Source organism: Phyllopteryx taeniolatus, chromosome 2 (assembly GCF_024500385.1).
Source record: "Phyllopteryx taeniolatus isolate TA_2022b chromosome 2, UOR_Ptae_1.2, whole genome shotgun sequence".
NCBI classification, from domain to species: Eukaryota; Metazoa; Chordata; class Actinopteri; order Syngnathiformes; family Syngnathidae; genus Phyllopteryx; species Phyllopteryx taeniolatus.
In genome coordinates, this window is record NC_084503.1 from 14255755 (window position 1) to 14276436 (window position 20682).

The 20682-nt window shown below is 40.2% G+C and overlaps 1 protein-coding gene across 1 annotated transcript; it reads left to right on the plus strand.

The window, feature by feature from the left end:
* Positions 1-1055: 1055 nt before the first annotated feature.
* hsd17b12b (hydroxysteroid (17-beta) dehydrogenase 12b) lies at positions 1056-19431 on the plus strand. The gene is made up of 11 exons (XM_061762158.1): positions 1056-1399; positions 12908-12954; positions 13040-13115; positions 13862-13969; positions 14172-14236; positions 14440-14484; positions 15743-15777; positions 16035-16116; positions 17619-17684; positions 17884-18033; positions 18605-19431. Exons 1-11 carry the CDS (start codon positions 1222-1224, stop codon positions 18710-18712), a joined length of 960 nt encoding a protein of 319 aa, XP_061618142.1. The 5' UTR covers positions 1056-1221; the 3' UTR covers positions 18713-19431.
* Positions 19432-20682: the final 1251 nt, after the last annotated feature.

Below are 20682 nucleotides of genomic sequence, written 5' to 3' on the forward strand. Positions count from 1 at the left end.
GCAACAGGACTGGCAAACTGGTCCAAGTCGAGGGAAAGATGATTGGTGCTAAATTACAGTGATATTCTTGAGCAAAACCGGTACCAGTCTACAAGTGACTGTCAAACTCAAAGGAGCTTGGAAGAGCAGCCGCAATAGGTGGCGCAACAAAGTACTGACTTCATGGAGGTAATAGGTGTGCACATACCAATTTTATTCTATTTAAAAATTATTTTTTTATATATGTATTTCTCACTTCTCTTCAAAACTTTGACTATTTTGTCCAGATCCATCAATTGAAGCTCAGATCAAGAAATCAATTAAATTAGAGTTTGTAATGTGACAAAACAAGTAAAAACCCTAAGGGGGTGAATACTTTTGCATGGGACTATGTACGCACACACATTTCTGATTTATTTATGAAAGGACACAGAACAGTACAAGTAGCTTGAACGGAAAGTGCAGTGTGAATTAAATACACTAAAATCATAATTAAAAAAAATCAATCTGACATACAATACATTGACTAAACACTGGATATGTAGGTATATTTTAATAATAACAAAAAAGGAAGTCTAAAATCACAATATATTTTGCCGCTCAACACAAATGCAAATGTATTTTTTAACTACATTTTTTTTAATAGCTTTTTTTTTTTTTTAATGGGCGATTTCTCTTTTGCAATACCCTGTACTTGTAATGCACCAGTTTAAAATTTATGTAAATGATGATGACGAAATCATGATAATGATGAAAGTCAAATAATTATTTTCACAAATTCTTAAAACGCTCACCTGATCATCATCCAACCATTCATCCATTTTCCATACTGCTTGAGATTGAGGTCACGATCCATTTATTATCATACTTGATGGAGAAAAGTATAAAAATGAATTATAATGACACGTAAAAGTGGGAAAATTTCTTGTCAGGGGCGCCCATAAATATTCGCGACATTTCACAAAATAAGCGTTTAGCAACAGCTCTGAAGGGCTGAGGTGACCGCGATGAGCACTAGATGGCAGTATTGTTTAGATAGCTATTATACAGTGTTTAAAAAATAGCAGAAGAAGAAAAATATCCAACCACAGGTAGCCAAGTTCCGACCAACGCGGAAGTTACATCCTATATCCTTGTGAATCTACTTGCACTTTGGTGTATCGTTTAATTGAACTTGTCTTTCAGCAGGACTCGTATTACATCGTCAGGAAACACAAACGGTGTGCTATTGAGGCAGCAGGCATGTCGTCCAGTGGAGCTGTTTTGCTGCGGGCCGTGGAGACGCCGCTCTTCTGGCTCGGTGCTGTGACCGCGGCCTGGCTGTCGCTGTGCTCCGTGTACCGGCTGCTGGTCGGGATTAAGGTGTGGGTGCTGGGCAACGGGCTGCTTGTGTCACCCGCTAAACTTGGCAAATGGGCAGGTGGGTCTTTTAGGTAAAGTGCTCTCATAGTTTATACATGTGTGTATCTATCTATATGTATATATATATATATATATATATATATATATATATATATATATGTATATGTGTATATATATGTGTGTGTGTGGAAATACAAGCAGTGAAGTTGAACGCCGCATAAAGCTTGTCTGGGTGTGTGTGGAAATACAAGCAGTGAAGTTGAACGCCGCATAAAGCTTGTCTGGCAGGTTTATGGAAGGCTTCGTGTTCTATTCAAGAACAAAACTTTTCGATCAATGTATCTTACCAGTCGTCGCTCACGGTCGTGAAACTTAAAAAAAATAAATAAATAAAAAAAATTCTACTTTGCCAAGGGCTAAATATGCTGTTACAAAGTATAATCACGAATTGCAACTTAATGGAAGCAAATGTAGTTTATGCAAAAAACGCAATAACATTAGGCAGCAAGCATTGACTTTTCATTTGAAAATCCCAGTTGTCAATACAGTGAATTGTCAAGGATGGTATGTTTTCGTTGTTCTGCTTGACCTTTGGTCACTTGTGCATGGTCACAAACGGCAAAGAACTTGACAGTTGTGATTTCCCTCTCAATTTACTTCTGGGTATTTTTTAAAATTTATTTATATATATTTTTTTAACTGCAGTCAGGCCAGCCGAAAAGTTGAAGTCAAGGCAGCCGCTCCAACGATTGTTAATAGTGTCTTACCGTGACACGCCGCCTCTCCGCCAACGTGCTGAGAGGGCCAACTTCAAAATAAAAGCTTCTTATATTATTACATTGGACAGCAATGTCATATTAGTCTTTTAATTTGAAATTGGCCACTGAGCGCAGTGCCAGTGCTTAATGAAGCCTTAAATATACGTTTGCCCCCTGGTGGCTGGCTGACGACGTTGCAGTGTTGTTGCCTGCTAGAAAATTGCGTTTTATCATATCTCAATACTATCGCAAATGCAATTAATCGTTCAGCTCTTGTTGTGGCACAGTATTCCCCCCCCCCCCCCCCCTCAGTTGCGAGTGCTGCGTTGATGATACAGTGGAGCAAAAAAGTAGTCGGCCAACCACCAATTCTGCAAGTTCTCCCACTTAAAAAGATGAGAGAGGCCTGTAATTTTCATCACCTCACCTATGAGAGACAAAATGAGAAAAGAAAAATCCAGAAAGTCACGTCTGATTTTTTTTCAAGAATTTATTAGCAAATTATGGTGGACAATAAGTATTTGGTCAATAGCAAAAGTTCATCTCAATACTTTGTTATATACCCTTTGTTGGCAATGACAGAGGTCAAACGTTTTCTGTAAGTCTTCACAAGGTTTTCACACACTTGCTGGTATTTCGGCCCATTCCTCCATGCAGATCTCCTAAAGGCTTCTTTACACTCACACGGACTGCGACCGCGCTGACGTCACTGCGGCTGTCCCTCGGGTAGTTTGCCTTTATACTCGAGCACAACCCACACGCGCTGTTTTGAAAGTGTGTTGCAGTTCTCCTCCAAGTCGGGGGTGTCGCTATGGCTGGTATTGGATAGGACACCACAGGGTGGAGTTTCCTCTGAATTATTTTTTTTTGCCATTTCCGGTAGCCGTTTTTACTTTCCTTTCAGTAACAAGGAACAAAGGAACAACAATGGCAACCGCGACAGCACAAATGACCTAGATGACCAGATGATACGTTTAATTATGCTACAAAATTGATCGAGAAGGCGGCGACGTAGATGGTGTGTAGAACCAAGGGCACGCTGGTATGTCATCACAGCATGTGACTAAAACGGAGCAATCACGAGAGATGATCTCCGCGGCGTTCGACGCGCAGAAACCATTTTTGTCCGGTGCGCGGTAAGCTATGCAGAGGTGCTGCGCGGGGCAATTCGTCGGTCACGTGACCGCGGGAGTATAAAGAGGCCTTAAAGCAGTGTGTTTTGGGGCTGTCGCTGGGCAGCACAGACTTCCAACTCCCTCCAAAGATTTTCTATGGGGTTGATATCTGGACACTGGCTAGGCCACTCCAGGACCTTGAAATGCTTCTTATGAAGCCACTCCTTTGTTTCCCGGGCGGTGTGTTTGGGATCATTGTCATGCTGAAAGACCCAGCCACGTTTAATCTTCATTGCCCTTGCTGATGGAAGGAGGTTTTCACTCAAAATCTCACGATCCATGGCCCCATTCATTCTTTCCTTTACACAGATCAGTCGTCCTGGTCCCTTTGCAGCAAAACAGCCCCAAAGCATGATGTCTCCACCTCCATGCTTCACTGTAGGTATGGTGTTCTTTGGGTGCAACTCTGCATTCTTTCTCCTCCAAACACGACAAGTAAAGTTTTTACCAAAACGTTCTATTTTGGTTTCATCTGACCATATGACATTCTCCCAGGCCTCTTCTGGATCATCCAAATGCTCTATAGCAAACTTCACGCGGGCCAGGACATGTACTGGCTTAAGCAGGGGGACACGTCTGGCACTGGAGGATTTGAGTCCCTGGCGGCGTAGTGTATTACTGATGGGAGCCTTCGTTACTTTGGGCCCAGCTCTCTGAAGGTCATTCACTAGGTTCCCCTGTGTGGTTCTTTGATTTTTGCTCACCGATATTGTGATAATTTTGACCCCACAGGGTGAGATCTTGCGTGGAGGCCCAGATCGAGGGAGATTATCAGTGGTCTTGTATGTCTTCAATATTCTAATAATAAACATGAAATTCTTCAAAGGTTTAAATGCCCCAAGCAATGACGTTTCTTACGCATGCCTTTTATATTTATTTTCAATATAACAGGCAAGTTTGACCTGGGATTTCCGTTAAATATTTTACTGCTAGCGGCGACGTAACCCACATTTGTATGCAAATCGAAATGCGCCATAGTCTGTGACTTAACCAACGCTAACATGGTACTAAAGCCATAATTACAGTAAATATTTGTATGTAAAACACTAACTGTGCTAAGTGCTGGTGCCTTCTTGTAGTGCTGGAAAACGTATTGTGTAACCTCAACGTGTCTCTAATAGACTTTACGCCGATCTGATCGGTGTTATCGGTATCGGCCGACAATTAGCATTTTATGCTGATCGGCTTCATGTCATAAGTCGCCGATCTGATCAATGACGTCATTGATCGGCTCCGCACAAGACCTTTAACTCCGCATCTTCGTCGCATATGAATCCAAAAAAGCTAGTTTATTTTTAGCCTTGTCACGTGTCTTGTTGCACAGTACTGTAACTATCTGACGGCCAATAATGTTTTTTCAATCTTGTCAGTGAAAAAACACGTCATCGGTGTGGGACTATTTTGCGGTGTCTCAGACAAACAACACGTAAGTTATTTGCAGTCTGTGCACAACTGAAGTACGTCGTGGCGAACGTCATGTAAATGCTTCAACACAACAAATTTGACGACCACCTGAAGAATGTACACGAGGAGCATGCCGCGTTCAAGCAACGCGGGGGGGGGGGGCAGTCAAACTGACTCGAACTCTGGAGAACACCCGTCCATATAGCTGGGACAGTGAGAAAGTTAGAGTAAGCATGTCATTAACAATATTTATTAAAGTAACTTAATTACAATAAAGTAATTTAATTACAGTAAGTTAGCACCCATTATTTCTGTCATGTTGTAATGTCGATTTGACCTAAACTGATGTCAGTCGCCAATCCTTGAATGCCCCCTGAAGATCATTGGTGTTTTAACTTTTGTCTAAAATGCTCGAGAATAATTTGAGCTGGGAACGGGCTCCAGCACGCCCGCAACCCTTGTGAGGATAAGCTGTACAGAAAATGGATGGATGGATGAATACAGTATACAGTACACAAGCATGTACAATAAATGAACAAGTCATGTAAATAGACTCATTGCTCCATCTTGTGATCGGATCGGTTATCGTTTTTTTAAAACTTGCTGATCGGCCCCAAAAACCCTGATCGTGTAAAGCCTAGTCTCTTTTGCTAAAATGTTTCCGTGACCCATTTTGGGTCCCGACCCACCAGTTGAGAATCACTGATTTAGAGCCTGTTTGGTCCTGTTGTTTCTCTTACATAATAGATCTTTGTCGTGGTTCGTGTTGCTCAAGTCTCACATTTCTTTCTACAGCAAATACAGATTATACTTGGAATACATCAGAATGGGATTGCTGCCAGCCTTTTGGCAATGGATGTAAACTGTTGTAAAAGATTGTGATTTGATTAAAGAGTTGGGGGATTAGTACTCATCATAAACAGGTCCCTCTGTAAAGTGTGCAGACAGATGAGGGTTTGAATGACCTCTGGCGCTGTAAACAATAAACATGATCAAAACAAGAAAGTAATGTGAGCTACGTTTTCACCCTAGTAGCTCCCACATAGAAATCAGTTTTGTAGCTTTTGAGTAATTCTGCTTACCAACCACTAAATGGTGATCAAAACATGTTCTGGGTGACACAATGAGGTGATTTTATCATTGATCTATATAGAGCACATTAGACTGCTGGAGAAGCCGACAAGGTTGTGTGTGTGAGTTGAAGTCTCCTTTCATCTCTTTGTGCGAAGCTAAAAATGGAAGTGTATCAGACCTTTATTATTTACAATTTTGATTACGCATGCAGAGCAATTCAGGATACGCAGTGAGGCAAAGGAGCCCGTTAGCCTTGTTTGCTTCCCTCATTCACAAACTTTGCCTGACTTAAGTGGATGTGATTGAGCCGACAGCTTCATTATGTAACAGGACTTAAGCCATTCATAAATGAGTTTCACATTAGCGGTTGAATCCTTGGTTCCACTATTTTTTCGCGTGTGCGTTCGTGCGTGTGTGTGTGTGTGTGTGTGTGTGTGCATGCATGCGTGTGAAGGAGAATGCTTATGATAATGTAGCTTTTGCACATTTGTCTTGGAGTTGAAGCCGACTCGTGAGTCTCCTTATCTGAGGCAACACTTTTATTACATACATGGAAATCAGTCGCCTTTCGTCGAAATTCGCTGTTTTGAACTCAAAATAGGCCATTTACGTGAATCTTATAGATCCGATGAGTTTTTCCTGGAAGGGGGGGGTCGCCGTCACTGTCTTCATAGGCTGTTTCGTACTCCTTGAACACTGGCAGCTTGATCTATTCCACACATGCGCCATCCACACACTGATGTCATTTCTGAATGTTAGTCTGCGGCAGACTAATATGCGGCCTAAGGTTCCGCCTGTGCGCTCGAAGTCACAGGAGTTGACGAGACCAGAAAAATCCGCCGCCTCTGCTGTTAATAAGTAACGGTACCTTTACTCTGTTACAATGATCTAAATGTCGCTTGCTACTTTTGTTGATCAACTATTTCCTGCACGAGACTCCGTCTTCCGGATCGGGCGCTGTCACTGGCACTTACATTGGATTGACGTTTAAGTCTAGTTCACCAATCAACCGACACAAGCAAGTCACATGACCTCACACGACGTCTTCCATTGGGCTTCCCGGACATAGGTATTCACACTAGATAAGCCTGCCCCGCTGATTGTCGTGCATACGTGGCAGCCATGTTGGGAAGGTCGTTGTTACCATGAAAGCAACGGCGCAGTACGTACATTTGGACGAACAAAAACAACAGCTTTCATATATTGTAGTATTTGTCTGGCACTGTCTGCCCAAACGTGGATATTTCATCTCACTTATAACTTGAGAAAACACCATGCAGATGTTTTGACTGTGCATAGACACACACAGCATCAGAATTTGCACATTCACATTTTATTTAGTAATTTTTTTTTAACTGATGTTCATGCTTCATTCATTACAAAACGTGACTACAATTATCTAATTAGTTTACGGATGTTAGTGTTAAATGTATTGAGCGATGTTAACGATTGTCACAACACAGAATGAACTAATTTCAAATTCAGAAATGACCAATAAAAACAGAAAAATATTATTATAATATTAATATTTTCCTGGAGGATGCATTTGGGATTAGCCTTTGAAGTTGGTAATAGTGAAAGTAGTAGTAGTGAAGTGACTGATTTTAGTCACTTCTTTTCCGGAATGAGAGTGCTTGAAGAAGAGGATGCTATTCATGTGGCACAGCTTGAAGCAGGCATCAGGTGCAGGTGGAGGTGGGCCTGGCTCAAGTTGGAGGCCAAAACATAAAAGCAAAAAAAATTAGGCAAATTTTATTTTAATCTTAAATTTTTACATCAACATGTACTTGAGCACTGTAAAGAAATGTTTTTCTGCATGAAGAAATTATTTTTTTTCCTTATTGTCCCCTTCAGTCTTCCAGATTGCTTAGTTTAAATCCAAAATCTTCTCTGCGGGGGCCCGGGGAATCCCACCAGACCCCACCTACAATGTTTTGCTTTTTGTCACCCTTTTCATGCCTTTTTTGCATGAAAAAGGTGACAAAAAGCAAACAAAAAGGTGTGGTTTTTTCTGACATTTTGTGGGGGGTGGAATTATGCAGTGCATCTACCCATATTTGTGGCTCATTTTCTAATTTGCCTATTAACAAAATATTTATTTTTTATTTTTTAAACCTATCCTGTCATTTGCTGAAAAACTAACCTCTTTCTAAACCAACCCTTTCTTATGCATCTTATGCGGGTGCTATGATTTCAGACTGCATGTGAATAATGTATGGTTGAATTGCAGCATGTTTAATGTGTGAACACACCTTGTACAACTTTCTCAACATGTAATTGGCGTGCTGCATATTCACAGGTTGGGACTGCAGGTCGGTTCTCACTGTACAGAACAAGAATATAAAAGTAACGGTTTTGTTTTTGCTCCTATTTTACATTACCTGAACAAAAAAAAAAATCTAAGACTTTATGTACACAAAAGGCCTATTTCTCTCAAATATTGTTCACAAATCTGTCTGAATCTGTTGGTGAGAACTTCTCCTTTGCCAAGATAATTCTTCCACCTCACAAGTGTGGCATATGAAGATGCTGTTTAGACAGCATGATTATTGCAAAAGTGCGCCTTAGACAGCCCACAATAAAAGGCCACTCTTAAATCAGAATTAGAATTGAGTTTATTGCCATTGTCGGTCAAAGGTACATTCACAACGAGGAATTTTTATGAGACCTGATGCTAATAATAAAAAAATGACCGTTAAAAAAAAAAAGATTAAAATGAAAAATAAAAACAATCAAGTACCGTATTTTCACAACCATAATGGGCACTTAAAAGTCGTAAATTTTCTCCAAAATGGACGGGGTGCCTTATAATGCGGCGCGCCTTATGTGTGCACAGAGTTCCAAAATCTATAAATGTTTTGTGTGATGAGCGCTTCGCTTCACTGACTGGGAGCATTTCCTGCCGACACGCTGCTTATACAGAGGAAAACCGGACGTGGCTGAGGATAGCATGCAGACGTAAAGGAGGAAGGGTGTGCATGAAGGAGGACGCTAAAGGCATGACCCCAGTAGGTATATAGCGCCGGTCAAGCCAGCCTCCACTCGTAAAGTAGCAATCAAGCCAGCCACCCCCTAATTTTGTTAATACTAGGCATTATGGTAATAAGTCGCCAACTCGCGGCGAAAGCCACCTTCAAAATAAAAGCTTCCCAATAATACAGACGTCAATGCTCTTCGGTTAAGGAATGCAACCAGCAAGGTTAATTTGAATCTTGAGATGCATTAAAAAATTTTGTTTATTAGTTTTCGGAGACCTTTATTTTGAAATACAATATCAGGTCTTCATCAAACCTCTTTTAGTAAAGTCCTTGGTGGTCTGTCACACAGATCTGGACTTGTCTTGCGATACCAATGGGATTATGTTGGGGTGGCTTTGGCTCAGTAGGTAGAACAGGTTTGAATCCGTGCTACGACTGTCCGCATGTCGAAGACACTGAACCCTAATTTGCTCCCAGTGGGCCTGACAGCGCCCATTGGTTTATGAATGTGTGTGTGAATGTGAGGCTTTGTAAAGCGCTTTGGGCACTGTGATGATATAAAGTGCTACATAAGTGCAGTCCATTTACCATTTATTTTTCCCAAGATATCAAATAAACAAAATTTTTTAAAATATATCTCAAGATTCAAATTAACTTTGCTGGTTGTATTCCTTAACCGAAGACCACTGACGTCCGTATTATTGGGAAGCTTTTATTTTGAAGGTGTCTTTCGCCACGAGTTGGCGACCTATTACCGTAATGCCTAGTATGAACAATATTAGAGGCGGCTGGTTTGACTGCTACTTTACGAGTGGAGGCTGGCTTGACCGCAGTCGAAAACTGCACCTACGAATTCAAGATCAACGAATCCATCAATTCCTCCGCAAGTGGAGGAAGCAGGAAAACGAGCTTCGCCAAGTCAAGACGACGAAGCTGAGTTTCCGCGGGGGAAAAAGAAAAACAAAACGCGGAAACAAGGCGAGGTGGCCTGAGTTGGAAGACCAACTTGAGGAAGCAGGAAAATGAGCTTCGCCAAGTCAAGAAGACAAAGCTGCATTTCCGTGGGGAAAAAAAAGAAAAAAGAAGGCGAGGTGGCGTGAGTTGGAAGACCAACTCGAGCAATGGGTTAATGAACTCCAACCGCTGGACATCCTTGTAAACAGGGCGTTCAAAGTGAAGTTGCGAGCGGCATGGGAGCGATGGATGACAGATGGCGAACACAGCTTCGCTAAGACTAGTAGGCAGCGCCAGGCGAGTTACGGCACAATTTGTGAATGAAATGTGGATGCTTGGGCTAACGTGTCTGCTTGCACTGTTGTTCGAGCTTTCATAAAAGCCGGCATCATTTCTGAGGAGCCGCACGGCAACGAGAATCAGAATCATCTTTATTTGGAATTTGTCTCCGGTAATTGGAGCCGCTCTAGTACGACAACAGAGAGTCAATTGACAGAACACTTTTGAGACATAAAGACATTGACAAAAAACAGTCACTGAGCAATAAAGGGTTGCTAGTTATCAGGTAATGGCGGTACATTTTTTATTTTTTTTGGACAATTGTTCAAAAAGATGCAGAGTCCTGTAGCCCTTAGAGCAGTTCAAATGACTAATATTGCAATAGTCCGGTTCAATGACCATTGTGCAAAGGGCGCCGAGACAAGCGAGTAGTACGATAGTCTGGGACAATGTTGATTGTGCAAATGTTGCTGATACTCCTCAGTCTGTGTGCAAATGGAGCAGATGCTACTCTGGCGTGAGTGGCCAGTATTGGTCAACAACAGATATCAGATAGTGCAGTGTGGTGAGACGACTACAGTGAGTGCACGAGTAATATAGAATTCACCCGACAGAAATGTGACAAAAGACAACAAATTGCCAGCATGTTGCAATGGAATTGTAGGTTAGGTGTTTAAGAAGTTGATTGCAAGAGGGAAGAAGCTGTTGGAATGTCTGCTAGTTCTAGTTTGCATTGATCGGTAGCGCCTACCTGAGGGAAGGAGCTGGAAGAGCTGGTGACCGGGATGTGGAGGGTCCGAGAAGATTTTGCACGCTCTTGTCTTAGTTCTGGCAGCGTGCAAGTCCTCAAGGGTGGGTAGGGGGGTACCGACAATCCTTTCAGCAGTGACACACACCCGATGATAGTCCTCAAGGTGTGTTTTTAAATTGTATTTATTTATTTTTTTCATCTATGAATCAGGGCACAAAGTCGACATGAAGCCTCTTCTGGTGTTGTAAAGATGTGCGGTACTTGCTCACATAAATACTTTAATCCCTGAAAATATTTTGGAATCGTGGTAATTATTGTAGCCTAATTTACACAGTTGCTTCTGTTGCTGGAAAATGAAAATGCCTCACTTGAGATATGATTGTAACATTTCCTGTTTTCAACACGAACTATATTACTTTCCCCAACATTTTTGCTATGACAAAAAGCAATGGAATATTTTCCTTCAATCGTGTATGTAATGCATGCACATTTAAATTGTGGTTTAGTGTGGTGTTATAAAACGCACTAACAACCTGTTCACATAAAATTGGCTATATGAAATAATTGTTCCTTTTTTTTGATGCAGATAAAAATGCAATTGTCTTGTTCCCAGTTCCCTTTTGATAGTGAACTGAAATTTTATTTGCATAACTACAGTAAATTTGGGTAAGTGATTAGCTCCTAAAACACTTATTTGAATGAAAGGAACATGCATACAGCTGGAAAAAAAAATCCCCTTATCCCTCCATAGAACAGTTCATTCTTAAAATAACCCATCTTCTGTTTCCCTCCTCATTGTGCCTGCAGAATCTCTCCCACTCTTCTGCTATTTTTAGCTGCCCCTAGGATCCCTTGTGTTGATGTTTGTCATTTTCTCTATCATGGTCCCACTCTCTTGCTTATGTTTGATCGTGCTGCAGCCCAGGAGGATGCTTGGCACCTCAGCACAATCTGTACTCTAAAAGACCACACAGATGGGAAAGGGGTGCAGCCGAGGCTATGTGATGGCTGATAAAGAGAGGCTTTTGTGTATAAATAACACAATTCTGTATTTTAGCTGCTGCAATATGAATAAAAATACTCTTGTGATGTTAGTTGTACAGTGGACCCTCACATACATGCTGTTATTCATGTAAAAACTCACTTTTTGCGATTTTCTGTAATGTGGCAAAAGTATATATATTTTTTAATGTGGATATAAACTTTCTAGTTGATGTATGATTTATTGTGTTTTGGCATACATTTAATTGAGACGTTCTGCTGTAAGCATGCCAAAAAAACATCAAACTAGTTGTCCTCTCAACCACACCCCTGCGGCAAAGGTAGAAGGTTGAAGTTCTACCTACACACACACACACAAAATACAGCCCCCAACTCATTTATCCAATCACAAATCTAGCATTGTATTGTAGCGTCTCTCAAATTGAATGGCTTATTATCAGCCCCTAGAGGTCCCTTAGATATTTGCTTTTGAGCCCACCTATTGTTGGAACCTCTTCCTATTAAATGTTTTCAAGACAAGAAAAGGCCAAAATATGATAAATATTGCTCAGTAAGATGTTCTTGTAGCTAACACAGGAACACAGAGTCAAACTCATTCTCCTGTCTCGTCCATGAGCTACTTTTAGGCAGAGGTTTGAATTATATGAAGGGACCTGCTATAAATATACTACTATGTTAGTGTACTCTTGGTACCAATGTGAATTTTTTTTTATACGCTTTCTTTTATGAGCGTAAACTGTGAGAAAAGAATGTGAGCGAGAAAGCAGACAAATCACTGTGTGATCCTAATTTACGTTACATAAATTCAGTGTACTGTATGGTTATTGTTCAAATCATGGTCATAGAAATGAACTGGTACTCAGTAGAATGCTGAACTTTGCCAGAGTCAAATGAACCTAAATGTTTGTTGGACTAAGCTGTACTGAGCAATTAAAATGCTATATTATAGGGGTTGTGTTTCATTCACTGCTTTATTTTTATTTGTTTTCCAGGAGCAGTTTTGATGTGTAATGAGTAAATTATCTCCGTGTTATGCATGTATTTGACCTCACAAAATGTTACCAAATTGTAATTGGGTCTCGTTAGCTGGGATAGGCTCCAGCACTCCTGCGACCCTGGTGAGGTCTGCTCAGAAAATGGATGGGTGGATGGATAGTCACATTTTATTTATTTTATTCTTTTATCTCTTAGTTGTGACGGGAGCAACAGATGGGATCGGCAAAGCTTATGCAGAGGAGGTATACACACACACATGCTTTGTGAAATATCATTTCTATATTGTTCAACTACTGGGACTAATTATAATGCTGTACTTTTTTTTAGCTGGCACGCAGAGGCTTTTCCATTGTGCTAATTAGTCGGTCTCAAGAGAAGCTGGATGAAGTATCCAAAGCAATTGGTAAGTAATACATATAAGTTCTGGTTGTATATTTTCCTAAAATTGAAAGGAAATGTTTTTTATTGTAAACTTGTATTTTTCCAAGTAGTACCTGATATAATTTATTGTGCTAACACCACATTTTGTAGTCAATGGAGCTCAACAACTGCTTTCAACCAAAGGCTCTACATTAGTTTACTCACTGGCCACAGAATTAGCTACACCTGCATATTCGAAAGTGATTCAATAAAAGAGCTGTATGAAAAATACAGTGCTGCAGAAGTGCACTGCATGTAGCTAAATAAAATGTTAGAAGACAGCAGTGTGAATTTTTGAAAACCACTAGGACCCCATTTGCTTGTGCAGGTGAACCTAGATCTCAGTCATTGCAAGCTCACTGATTATTTATACAGGGCCTTAATTATAGTTTTGGTGTTGAACTTGAGCAAAGATGAATGACGAGTAACTAAATTATAGAATGTATTGCAATGCAGCAAAATGTGTGGTTTTGATTGGTGCTTCACTTTACTTTGCCTTTAAGAGGAGGGGTTTCCTCATAGATTAAGGAGTATTTTTTATAGCCTCTCTTTGGCTGTAAACACTCATATTCCTGTTGGTGCCTGGTATCTTGCCTTTATTCTCCCACATACTGTATATTAGAAGGCAGATGTTTAGACACACTTGCTGATACTAAAAATGTGATAGTGGGTCAAAAATTCAACTGATACTTTATAGTTATAAATGTGCATGTGTTTTCATACCTACAGAGAGCAAATGTGGCGTGGAGACAAAAACCGTTGCAGCAGACTTCAGTTTAGTAAATATATATTCCACTATTGAAGATGGACTTGCAGGACTTGAGATTGGAGTATTGGGTAAGATCCCACCATCTACTACCATCATGTCACATAACGCTTAGGTCAGTTTTGATCAACATCAGCACACGTGCGTGCTTTATCCATTTAATAAATTTTTTGCCACCAACTGGTGCCTTTTCTTTTTGTTTTTTTGGTTGCCTTTTGCTGCCCCCTTCAGGCTGCTTTGAGGAGAAATAATTACTTTTTTTAATTTCAACAGTGAACAATGTTGGGATTTCCTATTCTTACCCTGAATTCTTCCTCAACGTTCCCAATCTGGATACTGTAAGTCAGTGTCTTATTCATTAGTTTTTTAGTAGCGCGTGAGAATTATTCCTGGAGGTATGAAGGAAGCAAAAGTCAATCACACTGTAAAAATAGCATTAGCATGTATGTTATCAACAGTTCTGAATAGATCACCCCAGGTACCACATTCACATGTACAAATGCACACAATTAATGTCATGCTATTTTTATCCTTGTTTCAGTTCATTGATACGCTGGTCAATGTCAATATAACATCAGTGTGCCAGGTAAGTGCTGCAAAAATAAAAACGTACACACCTATAACAACACACAATAGAGCACAGACCTCAGCCTGTCATGGTGCATGGTGATGGCAGAGCCACGCAGAAGCCCCAAGTGTGGGAAGCAAGGCCAAACTCAAAAAGGTTTATTAATTGAAAGAAGCACTGGAGGTTTAGAATCAAAAAGCAAAATGGGAAGACTCACCATCAAGACATCAACCAGACATACAGGTACACCTCAATAAATTAGAATATGGTAGAAAAGTTAATTTATTTCAGTACTCATACATTATATAGATTCATTAAACACTTGTATATAAATATATATAAATACTTTTCAGAGGTCAAAGATCATGTTCATTGTTTATTGATTGATTGTTACGTAATATTATAGTTTGTAGAGATGGTTTTCGATTGCTGTAAGCTATAATCATCAACATTATCCATGTATATTAAAAATATGAAAACTTTCACTCTGTGTAGTGCATCTCTATGAGTTTCACTTTTTGAACTGAACTACCTAACTAAATTAAGCTTTTGACACTATTCTATTTTATTGAATTTGAGAAGTACCTGTAGACTGAACAATTCCAGCAAACTAGCAAATACGCTCAGCCTAACCAGACTGAGGGGGAGGAGGGGCAGACACAGGAGGACCATGACAGGACACAATGTGAAACTAATAATGAAACAAGGGGATGGACAAACAGGAGCACAGATGTAAAACCAAGCTCATGTTAGCTTTTAGTATGACAGCACATTGCTGAAGGATTGGAGCTGCCAGTTTCTCTTTCTTCCTTCCTTTGTCCCATGTCTTATTTCGTCAGACGTGTTTTTGTTCTTTTTTTTTTTTTTAGATGTACTGTAATTGTGTGTGTCTGTCTGTGTCCAAACATCTAGAATCTTGAACACACACAAACAAAAGGGATTCACTTGAAGCATTGTCATTTCCTCTTCTCCATTTTTGTTTTTTCCCAGAGCAGGAACCCACCTGCTCTCTTAACACTTAAGCTAACAAAATTTGTAATTTAGTCTTTAATAGTCTTTAGTCTTAAATCTTCAAACTGCTCCTACAGCTATAATTGTCACCATCTATTTGTCTCACCTGACACAACACCCCCCCCCCCCCCCCCCCCCCCCCCACACACACACACACCGACAAATGGACAAACACACATTTTGAACCTTGTTTTTGTTTGGTTTTTTGACTTGTGGACTTTACATTTTGTCTTCTCTCTATCGGTCCCCATTATCGTCTTGCCAGATGACACGACTTGTTTTGCCTCAGATGGCTGAGAGGTGAGAGATCCAATTTTTTTGTTATTGCCAAAGCTAACAATTTTTAAAACGTAAATGCGTTAATTCAAATTATTTCTAGTTTGTTTCCAGCTATTCACTGTATAGCCAAATGTAAATTTGCATACACAGCACAAGCCCTTGGTTTTTATTTAATTTTTTTGTTTGATTCTTGCATGTATCGGTTCTTTCGTAGCTTTTTTTAAAGTGTACTGGTTAAATAACAGTACCTGAAGGTGAGTCACCTGTTGTGATTTCAGGAAGAAGGGCGCCATACTCAACATCTCTTCTGCAAGTGGCATGTACCCTGTTCCTCTGCTCACCATCTACTCTGCATCCAAGGTTGTTTCCAAATCCAAAAGTAAAAATAAGTGTGAGCATAGATGATTTTCATTATGCCACACAGAGAGATTGATTAGGACAGGTATGTCAAACTCATTTTTGTCGCGGGCCACATTGTAGTCAAGGTCTCCCTCAGAGGGCCGTTGACTGTGAAACCATATAAATGTTTAGTCACCTCATAATATTACATGCACACAACAAATTGATGGATACCTAGTTTTGAAATCGGAAGTCAAGGATAATAGTTCAACTATTGTTCAAGTTACTGTAAACAGAAAATGCTTACAATGTCTCAACGATACAATTATTATTTTATGAGAATTTGAGCAAGAATCATGGAAGTTGACGCAGATAATTTGCTTTCGCAGGCCACATGAAATGACTTGGCGGGCCAGATTTGGCCCCCGGGCCTTGAGTTTGATACCTGTGGATTAGGATAATGCAGGATGGCCAACACTGCATTTTCATCGAAGAGCCCAAGGCATTAGTAGCTATGTTTCCATAGACTCGATTGAAAACACTGCAGAAGGAATATGTCTGCCAAGGCATAAACATTCCTCACCTGAAAAATCAATGTTGTCAAAAGCCCAATAAAATATGGGTCGTTTCAGATTAATCTTGGTTTGATTTAACAGCTTCTAACCCTGCATCCACATGTTCAATTTAGGTAACCTATTAAAGATGTATCACTGTGTATAGTTTGCACGTTCTCGACGCGCTTGCGCGAGTTTTCTTCAAGTACTGCGACTTCCTCCCACTTTCCAAAGACAAGCGTGATTTGTTCGTTGAAGACTCTTTAATTGTCCATAAATGTGAATGGTTGTATGTCTGCATGTACCCTGTGGTACATGGTTGGCATTTAGTTCAGGGTGTACACTGTCTCTTACCCAAAGTCAGCTGGGATATGCTCCAGTTCACCTGGGAGCCTTGATTTCCAAAATAATAGCATTATTGTAGATATCAAAAAATATTTTGATGTCCAGTTTTCACACCATTTTGCAACAGAACAGCAGCATGTAAAGACAAGACCCTTACATTTAACGTCTAGCTGCTAAACGGTTTAGCAGGATATGTCCTGTTCCTGTTTTTCTCTACTCCAACATGACCACAAGAAGAGCCCACAAGAAGAGCACACACTTCTAGCCTAAGGAGGAAACAAGTTCTGCTGTTTGTGATAGATTAAGAACAGAACAGGACAGACCGTACCTGTTGCAAAGTTATGTGGGTGTGATGTTTGAACTGCCCTAAAATATTTTAAAAGCATGAGGATAGGCGATATAGAAAATGGATGTGGATGAACCGAACGTTCATTATGGTCACATATAACTCAAAATGTCAAGTCAGTGATCACATATTACATGTCAAGATTACAGTAAAAACAGACTGGTTCGAGCCATAATTTGTGGTTGTTTCATCGCGATTCATTGAGGATATTCATGTTTTTCCTTTGCAATCGTACCTCTATGTATTAATTCACAACCAAACCATTCTGTATTTTATAGGCATTTGTGGACTTCTTCTCTCGAGGGTTACAAGCTGAGTACAAGAGCAAAGGGATCATCATCCAGGTAGCAAATCTGCTTTATTGTGAATACATTTAATAACACAAATGTATCAGTACAAATGTTTAAATTGCTGTAGCTGAATATGTTGAAGGGGAATCCAATGCTAATTTCATATTTTTCATGTTGTGACTTAAAATAAAAACAACTTTGAAGTGAGACACATTGGTAATTTGATATGACACTCAGAATTCCCTTTTTGCAGAGTGTTCTGCCTTTTTTCGTGGCAACAAAGCTAAGTAAAATCCGGAGGGCCACGCTGGACAAGCCGAGTCCAGAGCGTTACGTCGCCGCTGAGCTCAACACTGTGGGCCTCCAGACGCAAACCAATGGCTACCTGCCTCATGCCATCATGGTACGTGGCGTCATTTTGAAAGAAATTAATAAGTGGCACCACTGCAACACAACTCGACTTGTCGGTCTGATTATAATACTACCTACAACTAACTAGTGTCAGTCACTTATAGGCACTACTGTATACAAATCACTGCTGTATTTCTAATCATTGATTTTTGTAGTTTGTTTCCCTCTGCTCCTCCCTTTAAGTCCATGTGTGTAAGCCTTTTTGTTTTTGTTCTTGGGTGGTTTGTACAAAAACAATGTCTGATCATGGTGAAAGCAAAATAATTTTAAATATGCAAAGAAAGGGTTAAAAATTACTCATGGAATCCAGTCAAATGTAGCCAGAGAATATTTATTAAGTGAAACAAACATCACAACGACAAACATAGCTGCTAAACAAAGCACACTTTTCTGTATTTCCACCTCAAGTCATTACAAATGGACTATCTTGGTAGCATTTGATAACAATTGCCCATGTTTTCCTTGTTGTAACAGTTGTTCCTCCTGTAGGTTGAAAATCATTAATGAATGTTAATTTGTCATTTGTAAAGGCCACCAGCTGACCGTGTAATTTGTCTCTGCAGGGCTGGGTGAGTACATCTCTGCTCCCTGCCAGCATTCTCAGCAGACACATGATGGGAGTGGCTTTGTCCCAGCGTGCTCGCTACCTCAAAAAGCAGAAGCAGGGCTAGCTCAACGGCGGCCATGAGCGGGCCAGCTGTGCTCATGCCATGTCTGACTACCATCGTCGTCATCATCAGTGTGGACCACGAAGAGGAAAAGCTGACAGTTGCTGAGGAGCAAAATCACTTCCCCTGCCTTCAGAAAGTGCAAGTCATAGATGATGCAAGGCAGCATTTGGCCTCCATCACTGTCCATTAGTCTTCCACTTTAATCTACCAATTGTAAATCCTCTCAATTTACATCGCTCTGCTATATTACTATATATTTAACCATAATCCTGTCAACTAATAAGGGCAGAATATAAAGAAACGGAACTTTCAGCTGTGTGAAAAATATTTTGGTCTCAAATGTCTTCATGCTGTGGTTCTGGTGAACAATGCTTTTAAAGATCTGCCACTTATTTCCACTGATAATTCTGTTTTCATAATGAATGTCTCAGTACATTTCACGGACTGAAATTTTTTTTATGGTTGTGAACTGACCTTACTCTGTGGGACTATTTCCTGTCCTTAAATGTGGTGTTTCACCAAACTTTGTGTTTATCTGACAAACCAATGAATGCGCATATTTTTGGGAAAATGTGTACTAACGTTGTCACTCAACACGTGCCCAATCTAAGGGCCAATGTAAGAGCTTTATCTCAATTTCGGTCCTTATTAAACAACCCTCAATATGGTTGTATAGTTGTAATCCACATTAAGTAGCTTAATAAACACTGTCAAATGTATTTATCTTTTATTGTGTCAATCAAAACTTTCTTTGTGTGTTTTAGTTGTCCTTTTTAAGCAGCATCCAATCACCCGTTGGGGGTTTACTGTAATTTGTAATGTTTACTGTAATGTATAATGCGCACCCATGTACAACCCCAATTCCAGTGAAGTTGGGACGTTGTGTTAAACATAAATAAAAACAGAATACAATGATTTGCAAATCATGTTCACCTTTTAATGATGATATGGACCGTAGATAAAATCCCTAAATTCCTTGCAATTGTACGTTGAGGAACATTATCCTTAAACTTTCTGACTATTTTCTCGGCGGCACGGTGGCCGACTGGTTAGAGCGTCAGCCTCACAGTTCTGAGGTGCGGGGTTCAATCCCCGTCCCCGCCTGTGTGGAGTTTGCATGTTCTCCCCGTGCCTGCGTGGGTTTTCTCCGGGCACTCCGGTTTCCTCCCACATCGCAAAAACATGCATTAATTGGTGACTCTAAATTGCCCGTAGGCATGACTGTGAGTGCGAATGGTTGTTTGTTTCTATGTGCCCTGCGATTGGCTGGCAACCAGTTCAGGGTGTACCCCGCCTCCTGCCCGATGACAGCTGGGATAGGCTCCAGCACGCCCGCGACCCTAGTGAGGAGAAGCGGCTCAGAAAATGGATGGATGGATGGACTATTTTCTCATGCACTTGTTCAGAAATAGGTGAACCTCGGCTCATCTTTGCTTGTGAATTACTGAGCAATTCAGGGAAGCTCCTTTTATACCCAATCATGGCACCCACCAGTTCCCAATTAGCCTGTTCACCTGTGTGATGTTCCAAACAGGTTTTTGATGAGCATTCCTCAACTTTCTCAGTCTTTTTTGCCACCCGTCCCATCTTTTTTGGAACGTGTTGCAGCCATAAAATTAATGATTATTTGCTAAAAACAAAGTTTATCAGTTTGAACATTAAATATCTTGTCTTTGTAGTGTATTCAATTAAAAATAGGTTGAACATGATTTGCAAATGATTGTATTCTGTTTTTATTTGTTTAACAACATCCCAACTTCATTGGAATTGGGGTTTTATAATACGCAGCCCCAAAGTTTCCCTCAAAATTCTGGAAAACCCTTCAACCTTTGTATAATGCATTTTTACAAATCGTGATTTTGTGTGTATTCATATGATCAAAACATTATTATCTGCATTTTGTTAGTTTTTTCAAAGAATTATTTTGAAGTTAAGCACTTTATTTGAACACGTAACTTTTTTATTTACTT

What these genes read in the sequence shown, in the direction of transcription:
- hsd17b12b (XM_061762158.1), top strand. Translation starts at nt 1,222, where the DNA reads ATGTCGTCCAGTGGAGCTGTTTTGCTGCGGGCCGTGGAGACGCCGCTC. An exon ending in ACTTGAGATTGGAGTATTGG is followed by an intron (nt 13,970 to 14,171) that starts GTAAGATCCCAC and finishes TAATTTCAACAG; the next exon opens with TGAACAATGTTGGGATTTCC. An exon ending in ATATAACATCAGTGTGCCAG is followed by an intron (nt 14,485 to 15,742) that starts GTAAGTGCTGCA and finishes TCGTCTTGCCAG; the next exon opens with ATGACACGACTTGTTTTGCC.